At 40.3% G+C, this 16475-nt stretch overlaps 1 protein-coding gene across 3 annotated transcripts; it reads left to right on the top strand.

The window, feature by feature from the left end:
• Nucleotides 1–304: 304 nt before the first annotated feature.
• Nucleotides 305–11814, top strand: LOC141777204 (uncharacterized). Of its 3 annotated transcripts, none has more exons than XM_074651254.1 (6): nt 305–578; nt 2383–2680; nt 6394–6481; nt 6607–6733; nt 6823–7075; nt 8996–11814. In XM_074651254.1, the coding sequence occupies exons 1-6, from the start codon at nt 400–402 to the stop codon at nt 10376–10378; spliced, it is 2328 nt and encodes a 775-aa protein (XP_074507355.1). In that variant the 5' UTR covers nt 305–399; the 3' UTR covers nt 10379–11814. The 3 variants fall into 3 exon arrangements, with proteins under 3 accessions (XP_074507355.1, XP_074507357.1, XP_074507356.1); XM_074651256.1 differs by having other exon boundaries at nt 381–578; nt 2388–2680; XM_074651255.1 differs by having other exon boundaries at nt 467–578; nt 1877–2680.
• Nucleotides 11815–16475: the final 4661 nt, after the last annotated feature.

Genomic DNA, 16475 nt, shown 5'->3' with positions numbered 1-16475 from the left:
TTTTTTAACATTACAGCATGTAAACATGTTCTAGTAGAAACGCAACATACAAGTATGAACCTGAAAATTAGCATGATATGGAACCTTTATATAGAATTATAAATTAAATAAAATGTGCCACTAGTTTATTATTAAACCATCGTAAGACTATTTGTTGTGTATTAAAGGCTGAATGAGTATGATTTCCCTAAAAAGAAATATCTAGACTCATACAAAGACATCCCTCTCAATCATCACTTGCCCCATTAGACATGTGTGTCTGTCTGTCCTCTACCTGTATAAACTCTCTTCATTATGCTGTGTTCAGGGACGTTTCTGGGCGTCAGCCTTTTGGGCACTTTTTTCCAATAAAGTTGTGGGGTGTGAAAAACAACATCCAAACGGGGGGAGCTACGAAAAATGGCGCACAGGGCGCCGAGAGGGAGTAAACGGACATATAGCGAGGCGAAACGTAACGCGGACAAAGCTCGTTCCCAAACGAGAGTGAATCTGGGGTTGGCTTTCACCCGCTGGCGAGCACTGAAGATGAAGATGGGGATGAAGAGCGACGAGGAGCTGGCCTGTTGTCTGCTGGACAGGTATGTTAGCTTGTCTGCGGGCGGAGTTAGGGGTACTCGAAGAGAGGGGCTTGTACACAATGCTTTTACAGTTACTATTTGTTGTCACCTTACACGCTTTGAGGTTGTCCCAGTTAAAAATTACAAAGTACAGCATTTTTTATGTAAACAATCACCTTAAAAAGATAATTAAGCTAATGTTGGACCTAAATCCGGGATACGCCTTATAACAAACCACGCCACCCCGGCTACATAAACCCGCCCACTCCGTTACCACCACAGTAGTGATGGGAATTCCGGCTCTTTTTAGTGAGCCAGATTATTTGGCTCAGCTCACCAAGAAGAGCCGGCTCTTTCGGCTCTCAAACGGTTCTTCATTTTATCACTTCTGCCTTTTTATAATTCAGCCAAATTTAGCGCTGTTTTGACCTATGATTAGTATGTGTGCACATATATCACTTAAATTATTCAATATATTTATACTAAACCTTATAATTTCCAGAATACCACCATTTAACATGCTGCTTTGTTTCCGACTGACACTCATCTTGTCTGCTATTCGCGCACCGCATTCCTCTTTCTCTCCTCCTCTTCCTCCTGCTTTGTACCTGTAGACTGTCAGCGCGCCGCGCATCCCTGCCCCTCCCCGCCCCTCCCTGTTTGATGGTATGATCCTTGTCTGTCATCACCTGATTGGTCGCACGGACGTCATTAACACAACATTCAGTCACAGTCAGTGCATGGCGTGCCCGTGGCGTGGAGAAGATTGTCCTATCATTCTGCCTTGAATTAATTAAAGAAAGAAGAAAAGAAAAAAAGTCTCTCAGACGGGAGTCGGCTCTTATCGTTCACTTAAAGGGACTGTTTATAACTTTTTACACGTATAAATCTACTGGGTTGGTTTCCCATGCGCGCGCTCGCGTGTGCGCGCTCGCGTGTGGCTACGCTGTTCAGACTCCCTGTGGACACGTACCATCAGACTCAAACACAAACTACAAGGAAGCGCCAAAACCTCAAAGTTATATCTAGTGAAGCCTGTCTTGCAAAACAGTGTTGGCGGCGGTCGTAGTACACAGGGGAGACCGTAGCTTTGGTCTCCAGGAGCGGAGTCTCTGCTGTACTCTGCTCCTTTGCCTGCTTGCCTTCAGTCAGACAGTGCGCTCGTTCTCGCTCCACCTCACGTTCATATGCACTCACTACACACTGCAGAAGAGTTAGTTTAGCTCTGAGAATATCTGGTAAATGTACAGTGGACGTTTGTGCAGAAATAAATGCTGCAGCTCCTCCAGACCAACAGAGGTTTCTCGTGTCTTGTGAAGTGACGGAGCTCCGCAGCGAGAAACGTTATCGTCTCCGACCGAGTGCCGGTGTCTCCCTCCATCCGCAGTCGGGAGGCTGAAGCAGGAAAAGCCAACACTAGGATCAGCAGTGATTCATGGAGAGACCTTTGTCTGGTCAGCTAACATTACTGCCAAGCAGGTGAAATATAGAGTGATATTGTGGTTTTAGCTGACGTGTGTCGTCTCACTGTTTTGAGCGATGCTCATTCATGTCTATGTGGAGCGAGCATGCGCGAACCCGACACTGACTTTTGTTGACTTAACGGCCACAGGTGTCGCTGTTAATGAGCATTTCTGAAAGTTACAAAACCTTTAAAAGAGCCGGCTCAAAAAACCGGCTCATTCGCAACCAACACATCACTACACCACTAGCCGTTAGCTTGTCACTGTAGTTACCTTTGGAAATCAGCTAACACAAAACAAACCATGTTCTAGTTTACTTGTAGTAAACATTAAAACTGTCCGACCACTTTTATAAACTGGAGGGCAGACTTTAACTCCAGGATGTGCTCCGTGGTCGGATGTGGTTCTGGGCGTCGCAGTGCGCAACGGTTCAAGTTACCGGAGGACCCGGAGAGGAGACTGTTGTGGGTTCAGTTCCTCTTTGAAGTCAACGGACAGAGACTCAAAGAATCCTCCTGGACTGACATCACCGTCTGTAGTGAACACTTCACCCAGGACTGCTTTGAACCCCTGACCTGGGTCCAGCTGAAGCCCGATGTTGTCCCATCACTGTGTGTCAAGTTGGAGGAAGACGAACCTCCGGAGAGCCTCCAACATGTGGTGAGTCTGCTCTGACAGCTGTAACATCTGTAACATCTGTCCTACCTCATCAACACATCAACCACATCACACATGTCACACAAAGTCCAGCTGAATGGTTTATTTCTTATGCAAAATAAGTGATCAATCATAAAGACAACTCGTCAGAGCTCCAATTAAAAGGAAATAAACTTTGCTTTTCTTAATTGATGAAGTGTTTCTCAAATAAAAAAATGACACTTAAATAATTCACTACATGTTTTATGTCAGTCAGGCAAACTCATTTAAATATGCAATAATTAAGGTGATAGTTTGGGTGTTTTTAAAGTGGGGTTGTGTGATGTACTTATCCATAATCAGTGTATTACTTATCATAGGCTTAATGAATTAATGAATTATCTTTATTTACATTGTGCTTTTAGGAGTTGATTTAGTAGATTTGCATGATTTGTTATTTTAGAGTTGTTTTTGGCAAATATTTATTCCATAAATAATTAATTCAAAACCAATACAGGCTAGATAAAACATGGGATTAAATACATGTTCCCCCTTAAAAAAACATTGTTTATTTTCGTTCAATTAGAGTGCATTTAAGTTCCTAGTAAAGCCATGCATTAACCATGACTGTGGCATGTCTTGATCGAACTTACAGTGAAGGTGACAATGCATAAATAAGAAAATAATAAATAATTTTAATTACAAAAGTTGTGATCAGTCAGGAATAGGTGTGGTTTTAAATATTAATAGCTATTTACAGACTGTGGTCTAAAACACACTAGAAGCCTAATTCTCCTTTACAATAATTCACTACGTGGTTCATGTCATTCAGGCAGACAAACTCATTTAAATATGCAATAATTAAAGTGATAGTTTGGGTGTTTTTGAAGTGGGATTGTATGATGTACTTATCCATAGTCAGTGTATTACTTACAGTAGATGACGGTCGACGTGTAACCAGCTTGGAGAAGCAGTCAGGAGTTACCAACACCGGAGCAAAGCAATACAGTGCTGGGGACGGCAGAAAAACATATTTTAACCACCTAAAAGAAAGGCTCACCTAACAAAATTAAAGGAAATAAACTTTGCTATATCTTAATTGATGAATTGTTTCTTAATTAAAGAAATGACACCCTAATAAAGCATGATAATAACAGAATGTCAGGATAGACAGGACATATTAAAAAAACTTTTATTGTAGTTGCTAAATCATAAAAAAAAAAAAACATGTTTCGACCACTGTAGGTGTTCGTCGGGGCATTCAGCAAACAGACAAAGCGGATGTGGCCTTACCTATATGGTATCTACAACCAATGGGAGGTAATCACATGATCATAATATTACAAAATATGAAGAAATAACACATAATTTATGTACATCATAGATGAAGAATACTCCTAGTTTTTTAAACATAGGCTGTAAAACAAACATAGGAGCCTATACAGAGAGAAGAAAAAATATACACATTTTATTTATTTACAGAAAGCATGTAAAGTCTATATCATCGTTAAAACCAGGATACTTTAATAGCAGAATGTCAATTTAATCATCATGTGCATAATTAAAGGATTTTTGCTTTTCAGTATAACAGCCTAATAAACAAGTGTGTAAAGTGTTTACACTAAAGGTAATTCCATACTAATTTATTCCAGATAATTAACATAATTTCGTCAGAGGCTCATGTGTGAGACGCATTAAGAGTCATAACTATACTGTAACTATGCCCTTTGTGCATTGACATAAACAATCAACTTACTATATGACACAATAATCACAGTGAACTGTACAAATCCTTCATTTTATACAGATTTACTGTCCACTTCCTGTTACACAACATGTAGCCTATATGAAGTAAATCACGTCCACATTTTTAATATTCATAAATCGGTGTCCTGCTCCACGTCTTGTGTGTCCTTGTGCAGCCTGATTTAAATGCTGCTTGCATTGACAGGTGCTTAAAGGAATACTTCGTCCTCAAAATGATCATTTGTATATCAGTTACTCACCCTGTGTTACCTTGAATTCTTGGAGAAAACTTTTTCTCTCATGTCTCCACGGTGAATGCAGAATCCTAAAAAAAGACGAGTAGTGCACCTGCGCAAGCGTGAGACTATTTATGCAGAAGTGTTTTAAATAGTGAGGTTTTAATAAAAATGCATGCGTCTGGGAAGTAGTGAGCATAAGACTGAATGAACGAGACTTGGATTATACTGCATGAGTTGTGTGAGAGTTTGTAAACGGATGTTTTGATATAGTTTTGCTGTGTCAGCGCGGCCCGCATTTACTTCAATTCACCAAGAATTTTCTCTGTTTTTGGATTCTTCACCGTGGAGGCATGCGAGAAAAAATTCCTTCACAAATTGGAGGTAACACGGGGTGAGTAATTGATATATAAACAGTCATTTTTGGGGTGAAGTATTTCTTAAATGGCACATTGACTCATCCCTACAGTGCTGTAAAGGTCACACAGCATGATGAGCACTTCCACTCTAGAGGCTAATGTAGCCTTTCACCATGCAGTCGTTAAGGATACACATTGTCCAGTCAGTGCACACACACAGCTTTCATTTATTTTAAGTCAAAACAGATGTATTCATGGTACTCTAAGGAGCTCTGAAACACAATTTTAGTGTAGTGGTGCAGTGCCTGTTCAAAACATGTCCGTTCATAACGGGCTCAATGCTTGGCCTGTGGTGCTGCTGCTTGGAGCTTTCTCAAGAACCGCTCATACAACTTCACACTAGGGCTGTCAAAAATGCTGTTCGAATATTAGTTCGAAAAAAAAAACATAGGTTCGAACTATTCAAATATCTATTTTTGCGCATTATGTCCATGACACCATGTACAAACTGGTCACGAGCGACGAAGCAATGTACAACGCAGCGTTTTGACCTGAACTTTTGTCGGATGCTGGGTTCCTAATTAATCCTGTCGCTCGCTTTTAAAGTGCTGCAATAGAAAAGGAACGTCGGATTCGTGAATTTATCCAAACAATACCTCCTCATTTCACAACAAAAACCTTTTTAAAATACTAATTTTCATGTTCAAATGTTTTTTTTTTTTTTTTACTATTTTAATATATATGTATTCAAATTTTGAATATTCGTTGAAGCCTTCATTTCTACACTGCTCTTCTTTGGGTCCTGAGCAACACACCTGTCATGACATAGTTACATCACACACCCAAGTTGCGGCTACTCAGGGTTGGAAACACCGGTGAAATGCACTGGCTCATGGGAAAAAACAATAAACACCCAAGTCGTGGCTACTCACGGTCAGAAACACAAGTGAACACTTGGGGAAGTATTAATTTCCAAATAGGCGTACACTGTAAGTTGAACTGCAGTCAATGAGCCGCGGCCTGTAAAGGCCCACTGCGGACGACATGCTTGACTCAGTCCGCAGAACTGTGAAGCCCCGCTCCCGCTGCCTCTCTCTTGTGCTTTGTATTCAAAGTTTATTAATTAATTAATTAATTTAATTAATTAATTTAATTAATTTAATTTATTTAATTTATTTAATTTATTTAATTTATTTAATTTATTATGCGTCCAAATTGCACCAAATTCGACACTGCCTTTCTTGGGTCCCCAGCAATACACCCGCTAAGTGTGAAGTAGATTGGATGAATGGTTTTCGAGATATGCGAAGGACACTTACAGAGATTCCTTGCTTTATTGTTAGATTGTGTGTAGCTTTTGTTTAACTACAAGTTTTTACTTTTGTAATTTCTGTAGGAGCCTGTGGAGACCACAGATGCTGCTCGACAGTGTGACGACCTTAATTGTCCAACTTCCTCTAAAAAATCAAGAAAAACTTTAACACGTAAGAAACTTTACATATTGCACACACGTGTGTGTGTGTGTGTGTATGTATGTATACACATATATACTATATAGATGAAGAGGGTATTTATTTGTTAAATTATTTCTTTATTCTTACATTTGTAGGTTCGCAAGCAAGTCCTATGTCAAGTGGTATCTCCATGTCAAATTCATCTGATGCTTCAAATGCTGTCCGTTCTGGATCTGACCAGATGCAACAAAATATCATGGATATTGATTTGAACATGGAAAAGTGAGTAACACGTTCTCATTTTTGTTTATTTTCCTTACAGCTTACATTATAGGTTGGCTTTTTAAATCTTCATTTCAATTGATTTTCAGAGCTGCGCTTCTACAGATGAAAGGAAAGCATGTTGTGAATGAAAGCTGCCTCTTCCAGTTATTTCGTCGCAAGTGCCCGTCATGTGGCTCTAAGCTTCAGATGGAGAAGGTCACCCATGGGGTGCTCATCATCCTGAACCAACAGTGCCTTCAGTGTGACTACAGAAACCAGTGGAAAAGCCAAATCAGTGCCAGTGTCCCAACAGCTGAAGATCAACGCCTGAAAGAAGAAGAAGCAGTAGTAATCAAACAGGTAGGACTTTAATAGTCAGACATATTACAACATACTCAGACATTCTGACTGTAGTATAATGTCCTCAGAACCTACTCCATGCTATGGAGATGCTAGTCTTGCTGCACCGTGGCCCCCTCATACTCTATATGAATGCGTGTGTGTGCACGCGCTCAGCTGAGAGGTTGCGTCCCACCGAGTTGAGAGCCGAGAGTCGTCTTCACTGTTTGACAAATATTGGCAAAGTGATTGATGACAAAACATTTAGAATTAGCATTGATTGCACAAACAGGCGACATCCTCATTAGACGCTCTACTGTGGAAAACACTGGCGGAAGCAACGTGACGATGGCACAGTAAGCTTTAAAAAGTACACTGAAAGAGCTGCATTTTCCACATCCGCCACTCACACGTTTATAGGCTTAATGAAGGAATTATCTTTATTTACACTGTGCTTTTAGAAGTTGAATTGATTTAGTAAATTCGCATGATTTTTTATTTTAAGAGTTGTTTTTGGCAAATATTTATTTCATAAATAATGAATTAAAAACCAATACAGGCTATATAAAACATGGGATTAAATACATGTTCCCCCTTAAAATACCATTGTGTATTTCTCGTTGAATTAGAGTGCATTTAAGTTTCTAGTAAAACAATGCATTAACCATGACTGTGGCATTTCTTGATCGAACTTACAGTGAAGGTGTCAATACATAAATAAAAAAATAATAAATCATTTGAATTACAAAAGTTGTGATCAGTCAGGAATAGGTGTGGTTTTAAATATTAATAGCTATTTACGGACTGTGTGGTCTAAAACACACTAGAAGCCTAATTCTCCTTTACAATAATTCACTACATGGTTCATGTCAGTCAGGCAGGCAAACTCATTTAAATATGCACTAATTAAAGTGATAGTTTGGGTGTTTTTGAAGTGGGGTTGTATGATGTACTTATCCATAGTCAGTGTATTACTTACAGTAGATGACGGTCGTCGTGCAACCAGCTTGGACAAACACTCAGGAGTTACCAACACCGCAGCAAAGCAATACAGTGCTGGGGACGGCAGAAAAACATATTTTAACCACCTAAAAGAAAGGCTCACCTAACAAAATGAATATCCGTTTTAAGCGTACACTATATTTAGAATATTTTCACCGCTTTATCTTGCTGTCAGACGAACCTTACCTTCTCCTTTCTGACGGGGAACTGAATTGAAAGTGAAATTTATCTATGCTCTCTCCAAAGCCAGCGGGCTCAGATGACAAAAACAGTAGAGATACGTTTCACTTTCAGTTCAGTTCGCAGTCGGAAAATAATAGCTATAGCATACACCTAAACGGATATACCTTTTTTTTAAGAGAGCTTTTACGGCTCATTTTTTTCTGACCACCCCCCTATACTTGTGGAATTTCATATTTATTCAAACATATAGCACAGGCCTTCGTCACATGGTTATATTACACTGACGCGTTTTGTCTTTCGACTTTGAGTAGCGCTCTCTTTATTCACCATACATGTGTTTGCATCATTCTAATGTTAACAGGAGCAGTAAAGAGTAGTCTCAGTACTGCTGCATCATAGATTCAAACACAAATATGAGCAAATCCACAGCTTCAAACACTGCTGCCAGACAGAGCGGCTGCAGCTGTGCTCTCAGTGGCTGTCTACCGTCGGAGCTCGTTCTTTTGAAAGGAGTGATGAGAAATAAATGCGTAATATAAAGTGTCACATCGTCTCTCCTTTCTGTCGTATCCGCAGAGCGTTTCCCTAAACCGGCAGTGTATTACTGCCTGGACTTTTTGCACATAGGCTGATCATAATGTTTCCTCTGCCTGCCTCCTTTTTTTGGTAATTTGGCTATAATATTCTGTACTATATAGACTTGGAAAAGTGTTACCCCTGCTAGGTTTGTCATTCTTGTCCTTGTGTTGTTCACAGGAAATGCCAACAGATGACAACCCCTGCAGCACGGTGTTCTCTGAGATTGTTACTTTTAGTGACGAAGAAAGCGATCCGTCAGATGAAGGAGAGGATGGCGATGATGATGGGTCGAGTTCAGACGGGGATTGGAATCCAACTGAGGAGGTTTTGCTGGCTGAAGAGCTCGCGAACGATTCTGAAGAGGAACCCAGAGAGGAGGACGATTCAGATACTCTGGGTGGCCTCAAAATTAATGAGCTCTGCACAGAATGTGGAAGTTTTTTCACTGTTCAGAAGCCTCACACGTGCGAGTACAAAATAAAGCCCTTTTCCTGCAACATATGCGGCAAAAGGTGCGTTACGGAGACGTCTTTGAAAAATCATAGCAGGATCCACGATGAAACTTATGACCATCCTTGTAAATACTGCCACGTTACCTTCAAAACAAGGGTGGACAAGCTTAAACACGAGCAGACCCATCAAGACAACAAAGATCCCTACAGATGTCCCAACTGTCCAGAGACATTCGCCACCGGTAAAAAACGCAGAATCCACCTGCTGGCAAATCACAGAACCACAAAGGAGTACAAATGTGGAGTTTGTGGGATTGTATTTCAGGATGTGCATCATCTTCGGAGACACTCTGTCGTGCACACGGGATTGAAACCGTACAAGTGTTCGGTGTGCCAGCGTGGCTTCAACCAGTCTAACCACCTGAAATCCCACATGCGTCTGCACACGGGGGAGAGGCCTTATAAGTGTCGGCATTGTGACAAAAGCTTCAATCACAACGTGAGCTTGAAGAGTCACGTCCAGCGTTACCACTCCTCGAGCTCTGGACGCGAGCGGCAGACGGTAGACGAAAGGGCGAGCGACACCGGTGACGCCGAGGACAGCGGGAATAAGAAAGGCACAGACTCTGAGTTTGACAACGTGGAAGAAGAACAAGATACAGAGGAGGAGGAAGAGGAGGAGGAGGAGGAGGAGGAGGTGCAGAAGAAGAAAAAGAAAACAGTTGTGCAAAAAAGTAGAAAGAGGATCACGGGTAGACCCAGAGGAAGGCCGAAGAGAAGTGCAGCAGATGGTTCGGTTCTGGCAGGGCGAAAAAAAGGCAAACGCTCCAAGACTGCAAAATCAAAGGCGCAGAAAACGGGTTCCAGCGATGAGGAAAGTGAGGACGAGCAATCAGTCAGCGACGTGTCCTTTGACTCGGCAGAAGAGGAAGAACAAGAGGAAGAGAAGGAGACGGTGAGGAAGAGAACAGGGAGATCAAGAGGAAGACCAAAAAATGACAGTGACACTGATTTTGACCCAGAAGAAGGAGCAAAGAAAAAGAAGTACAGCAGTAAGAGTTCAGAGAAACGTGGAAGGGGAAGACAAACCAAGAGGCTAGTGGACTGAAAATGTCTCAAACACGCCGAGCTGAAGAATTCTTTTGGTGTGCAGCAATTGTGAAAAGAAAGACGCCATATAAAACTGGATTGATATCTATTGAGTAGATAATAAAGGCAATGTGGAATATGAGAAACAAAACATCCACATGAGGCAGTGTCTTTCTGAATTGAGTAGTCTTTTACTGTGCAGTAACGGAGGGTCAGTCAGTAAATCATTCAATATTGAGTATTGGGTGAATTATAACAAAGAGACTATCAGTGTGGAGGAAGGTAATTGCAAATTACCTTTTGGAAAAACGGTATTACAGTTTGGGGAAATATGTATTATATTCATGTCTTCATGTAAGAATAATAGAGTTTCAAGCTTAAACAAACATGTTTATACTGAAGTCAGGGCACTGTGGCACAGCCAGTTTCTATCTTTTCTTATTCACTATAAAGCTACATAATTATGTAACTTCAGAGATTCGTCAGTCTATAGGGAAATCTAGAAGCATTCAGATATTAGGGCTGTCCTGAATACCACTTTTTGGTCTTTGAAAAAACAAAGCATTTGAATGCTGATTTGAAGGTCAGTTACCATGGGAACGGTCAAAGCTTCGAAGCATTCGGGTCAGCCCTATCAGAAAGCAATTCATTGTTCAGTTTTATAAATCAATATTCCACAGTTTTACCTGTTGGCTAATAGATAAATAAATCAATAAATGCTGTATAATGTTCTTTTACACAATGCCTTTAAATGTATAGAAAGATCATTTAACAGTTTGGTATTTACACCTGATTGTACATTTTGGAGTGTTGAAATGTTGGTTCTCCGCTTAAACCTGAGTTTCAATGATAATCCAGAGAATTGTTCCAGAGAACAACGACCACACCAATGGTTGTGTAATGTTTATCCCATTAGCTACACATTGATATTTACATTGCTGCTGACCATTTTGGATTGATTTGCTACTTAACAGGTTGAAATTGGTTTTCAGTTTTCCTAAAAAAATGCTCCAATAATCCGCTTACTGAGGCTTGAAACTAGTTGGAGATAGAGCAGCTGATTCATCACAGTGAAGATAAGTTAGTTATGGTGCTGTTACGGTTCCATAACACATTTATTAAGATGGACTGTTTTGAAACTCATCCTCTTGGCACGGTCAAGGACCTGAGAGTTTCCCTGAATGCACCACTGAGGCAGGCTTTGCAAATAGTCCTTGTTTGCAACTCTATTAGACCACAAGTATATAATAAAGTAAATAAATAAAAAGCTGGAGATTTCTTCACTGTTTTGAATAACCTATCCCAAGTAAGTTTCAAGTCTCTGCAAGTTTATTACATACCATACAGAAACTACATGTTAAATATATGCAAGTGGTGTAAAACACCCAGTATGGGCCTTTAAGGGATTGCAGATTTTTTACATAAAAAATTCAAAAAATAAATGTGTACAACTGCCGTTTTGAGAGTCTGTCATGTTATCTTGTCCTGTCTTGAGTTTATTCACATTTCTGCTTAAAAAAACTCAGACAAACTGGTCTCTGGCTGATTCCAGTGGAGCTGCTGTGGGTTTAGTATCTTTCCAAAGGAGAACGGTTGACTTTTCCCTACCTTGCATTTCTTGAATTTAAATGTTCGAGTGTATCTGGGCTCAGAGTTCCCACTTTGATCAAAGACCCTGAATGAATCCCATCTGCTTACATGTTTATCCTCTCTCTCTCTCGCACTCTGCGAGCAGGTGCTTAAGATAGCTTCAAGGCCCACCAAGTTTTTTTGAGTGTTGGTGAAACTTCTTCAGCTTTGCTCTCTGAGCGAGAGTCAGCCTGATGTGGGGTAAACTCAAGGATGCACGATTAGACACGCCGACAGTCTGCAGATCTAACCGAGGACTAATGTTTGGAGAACTGAAATGAAAGGAATTGCTTTTGACTTTTAATAAGCTGCACACCTTGAGTGCTTTGAGGCTGTACTGATGCACTTCAGAGCGACAAACGAGGATGTGTGCACAAGAGGTAGAGGAGTCTTTTTTTTAAAGCCTCTCATTTAACCAGTTCTGTGAATCACACATTTGATGGAGTTTATTTAAAGCTCAGTGTGAATACTCGACAAGCCCTCAATGGCAAGATTGCAGATTTAATAAAGGTCAAAAGAACAAGACAAGTGAGCCTCCAGTTTGGTCGCATCACTTTGTCATGTATTATTGGGACTTTAATTTCATCTTGTAAAATTATTTTATCTGATTGCACTTTGGCTCATGAGTCATTTTCCATCACAGTTTTGAAACTAAGGACAGACTGCTTGTAACTGATAAAGCAGTAAGTGGTTCAGCGTGCATAATAGATTTATTCAGCAAATTGTATTTTTTTTACTCATCCGTTTAGGGTGAATTGCATCTTGTACAATTTAATAAGAGTAAGACACGATCAGGCCTCTGACATCAGCACATACAGGTACAAACTTGTCTTATCTAGGTGGTTAAATACATTTTTCGATTATTTGGTATTCAGGATTTTTTAGGATTTAGGGATCATCGGCTCAGTAACGGCACAACATAAGAAAACTGTATTCTGTTAAATCCAGATGACATCCATTTTCCTTTGCAAAAGCAACTTTTATCTAAACATATGAGAGGAACAATGCAAGATGAGAGTACGCTTGATCATTGGCGATTCATCAGTTCACAATACCGTAAAGTTAGGCCAGGCAGAAACACTGAAACATAGATAGAAATAGTTCTTTTAGTTCAATTAGTTTTTTAGAAGGGCCAGATTTGAAAAACAGTGAAGTGTCAATGAGACGGACGGAAATTTACATTTCCTATGTCTGATCTGTCACTTGAAAACAATACCCTTTTAATCTTAGTAGGTTGTTGTTTCACGAAACACAAATTTTTATTCAGTTTTACTCTCCTAAATTTCCTCTCCTAAACATTTTAACAAAATAAGTATTTCTGTGCTTAGCATCTATACATAAGTAATGAATGGGCTAATTAGCCCACTAATAAAATGATGATCTTCTAATAATCAATGTAAACACCCGTTAACTTGGTGTTATGTTAGCAGGTTATTTAAATAAAAACACACCATATTGCTTTTAACAGTCCGTAACAGTGTCAATGGCGTGAGTGGACATTGATGAATGGGAATAAACTCTCTTATTGGAAAGAGTTATTATCATTTTTATACTTTTTTCATATTTATAAATGATCAAAGGGCCAGATTTGGCCCACTGGCCACCAATTGAATAGGCCTGAGTTACAGTATTTAGTCCAGGGTGATAACCGTGTGCTGCTGGTTACAGGTTTACCACTAGATGTCCTCCTTGTGCCACAAATACTGACTCATCTTGCAAAACAATAAGTGAGACCACAGCCATCTCTCCAACACACAATTACTATGGTAACTGTTATTTCTGCTGCAATAGGCAACCTGAGCCGGTCTGTTGGACGAGTCGGAGATGTGCCTTATCTCTTATCTCCCTTCTTTCCCTCCTCCTCTCTCCTTGTCATCATCCCTGGGAATCACTGTATTCTCCCGGGAGAAAGCAGGATTTTAGTGCAGCATCTCTCCCTCTCCATATGTACTTTATAGGCGACCTGATCTTGCAGATCAGAGAGTATGTTTTAAATAAGAGCTAAGACGTCAGAGCCAGCTTTATATTAGGTCATGGCTATATACTGTATATTTTCCTCCTCTTTCTACTGGTATAACTCTCCCTCTCTGCCTCGGATGATTTGAAGCTAGTCTTTTTAGATGTCAGTTGGATAATCTGAGCTGCTCGCCGTTGACAGAAGATTAGATTGATGCTTTGAGAAGACTCGAGACGAAGAGTGCATCTGCTGTGGCGCCATCAGTGTGAGGATAATATTTATTTGGCACCATGAATTCACTCTGTAAGATACGGTGTGGATGGCCTGTGTTCAGTGTGAGTCAGAGAGACGGGAACATTAGGAGAAAGAGGAGTGGTAAAAGAACATGAGCTGAGATTAGAGAGGAAGGAGTATATCCACAAGCAGCCATAGAGCCACTGGAAACTTATTTATGGTTTCTGTATTTCCTTTAAGAAATCAGATTTGAAAATGGGTTTCCCACACGGGAGCTGAAATGCCTTCCAAATGTCATAAGCCAAGCAGATAGGAATCCACCTGGGCCAAATGACATTTTCTCACTTACCAATTCCCAGACAACATTACATGTTTGTTTATTGAAATTCACAGTCTTTTTCTCCTTTTCTGTCTTCTGCTTTCTGTGTTTAAACATCCAGGATTTGTTTTCAGTCTAAGTTTATGTTCCCATTCAAAACTGATGTCTAATATTCACGTTCTGTGTGAAAGTACTCATGACAAAAACAACGGTTTGAAAAGGTATATTGATTTGCAAATTAATCGCAGGAAAAAAAGGCCTTATCTCTCGACAAGAAAGCAAATAAGTATATTTCACAAGATGTCAAACTGTTCCTTTAATGGGAGGATTATCCTACCGAACTGTTTAAAGATCCTACGATATGAAAAAATGTCCTGCTGTGTATCTTTAAAGGTGTTTTACAGAGTTGTTCCTCTGTATATTTCTTCTTCTGTAAAGTTTCACTACTTGTCATTCATTGATTTAGATTAGCCTCCTTTTCCGCTGACTCACAGGGAAGACAAAGTGCTGTCACACAGTATTTATCAATCACACAGCATTTGTATTCTGTTATTCATCGTAACCCACCTCCCCTTCCACCCCCTATCTGTGCAGAATTACCCCCATCAACTGTGCAATCACTTGTCTCCTGCTATCCAGCCTGGTTGACTGGCAAGTATTAGTTTGCTCTCTCTCTGTCACAGTGCGCCATCGTCAATCCAAAACAGCAGGGACTGAGTAGTGTGTCAAGGATGTCTACGAGTTTTCTCCCTGAGTTGGGAGATGTGTTAGATCTTAGTCGGAGCCGAGCATAAATTTGATGGGAGAGGGGCCAAAAAATCCATACTGTTGTCAGCTCAGAATATAAATCCACATGTGAAAGCAACACTATGAAACCTTTCACAGCATCTGTGTGTCAAATTGTCTATTATATTGTTTAAAGCAGAGGTACATATATGTAAATGTCTCTGCATGCATTCAGGGAGAATATTTGATTTGCAGTAATGGCAACTTCCCCATGAAACATTCATTTAGGTATTTTTATGCCTCGGTGCCGGCAACAGCCGTGACAGGAGGCATTATGTTTTCAGGTTGTCCATCCGTCCGTCCCATTCTGATTACAATTTGGTTGTCAAAAGTCACTGTGACCTCACAAGACATGGTTTTGGCCATAACTCAAGAATGCATATGCTTATTATGACAATTTCACACAAATGTCTAAAGGCCCTGACACACCAAGCCGACAGTCGGCCGTCGGACAGTTTGCGGCCGTTGCTGAGCATCTGTCGCCCTAGTTTTTGCGGTGTGTCCCACATGCTCGGCTCGAGGTTTTTCGGCCGATTCAGCATGTTGAATCGGCGGCGGTGCCCGTCGGTGAGAGAAATACTGCAAGGTGGCAATAGAGTGCTACAGGAATGAGTCCTAAAACCCAGAGATGAGTTAGCATTTTAGCACTTCCGGTTCCCGCATCTGGAATTCAATGGGTTTTTAGTTAGATGCCTGAAATCAGGTCTGTGGTTAACACAAGCTTAAGAGATTTTCATGTTTTGTTCTACGATATAAAATACATCAATAATACCCCACTCATGAATTTTGAAGCTTTTATGTGTCTTAAAAAAGGCGGTTGCTATCAAGTGACTAAATGAGTCTATAAAACGTCATCACGCCGACTCGTCCACCTTTACAGCCTTGTTGTGTATACTCGCGCTCATGCGACCGTGCTGTAGTTTGTTTATAGCCTAACGTTAGCTTTTTACTGCTGGTGATTGCATTTACACTTCAAAAATCATAACAGCGGTGTTCATGTGGAGATAATCTTGCAGAACAAAACGTGTAAGTATCATAAACTGTTGTTTGCCACAGAGCTTATTTTCTGCAATAATCCAAAATCCATTGTAAAAATCCCATTGGCTTTTTGTCAAGGGAACCTAGGGGGTTATTTATTTACTGGTTGGCCTACAAAATACTTCATCCCTGGAGCACTTTATTCTACTTAGA

This window comes from Sebastes fasciatus, chromosome 11, assembly GCF_043250625.1.
Source record: "Sebastes fasciatus isolate fSebFas1 chromosome 11, fSebFas1.pri, whole genome shotgun sequence".
Taxonomy (NCBI): Eukaryota; Metazoa; Chordata; class Actinopteri; order Perciformes; family Sebastidae; genus Sebastes; species Sebastes fasciatus.
Note: the sequence above shows the minus strand (reverse complement) of the source record. Positions and strands in the feature narration are given on the sequence as shown.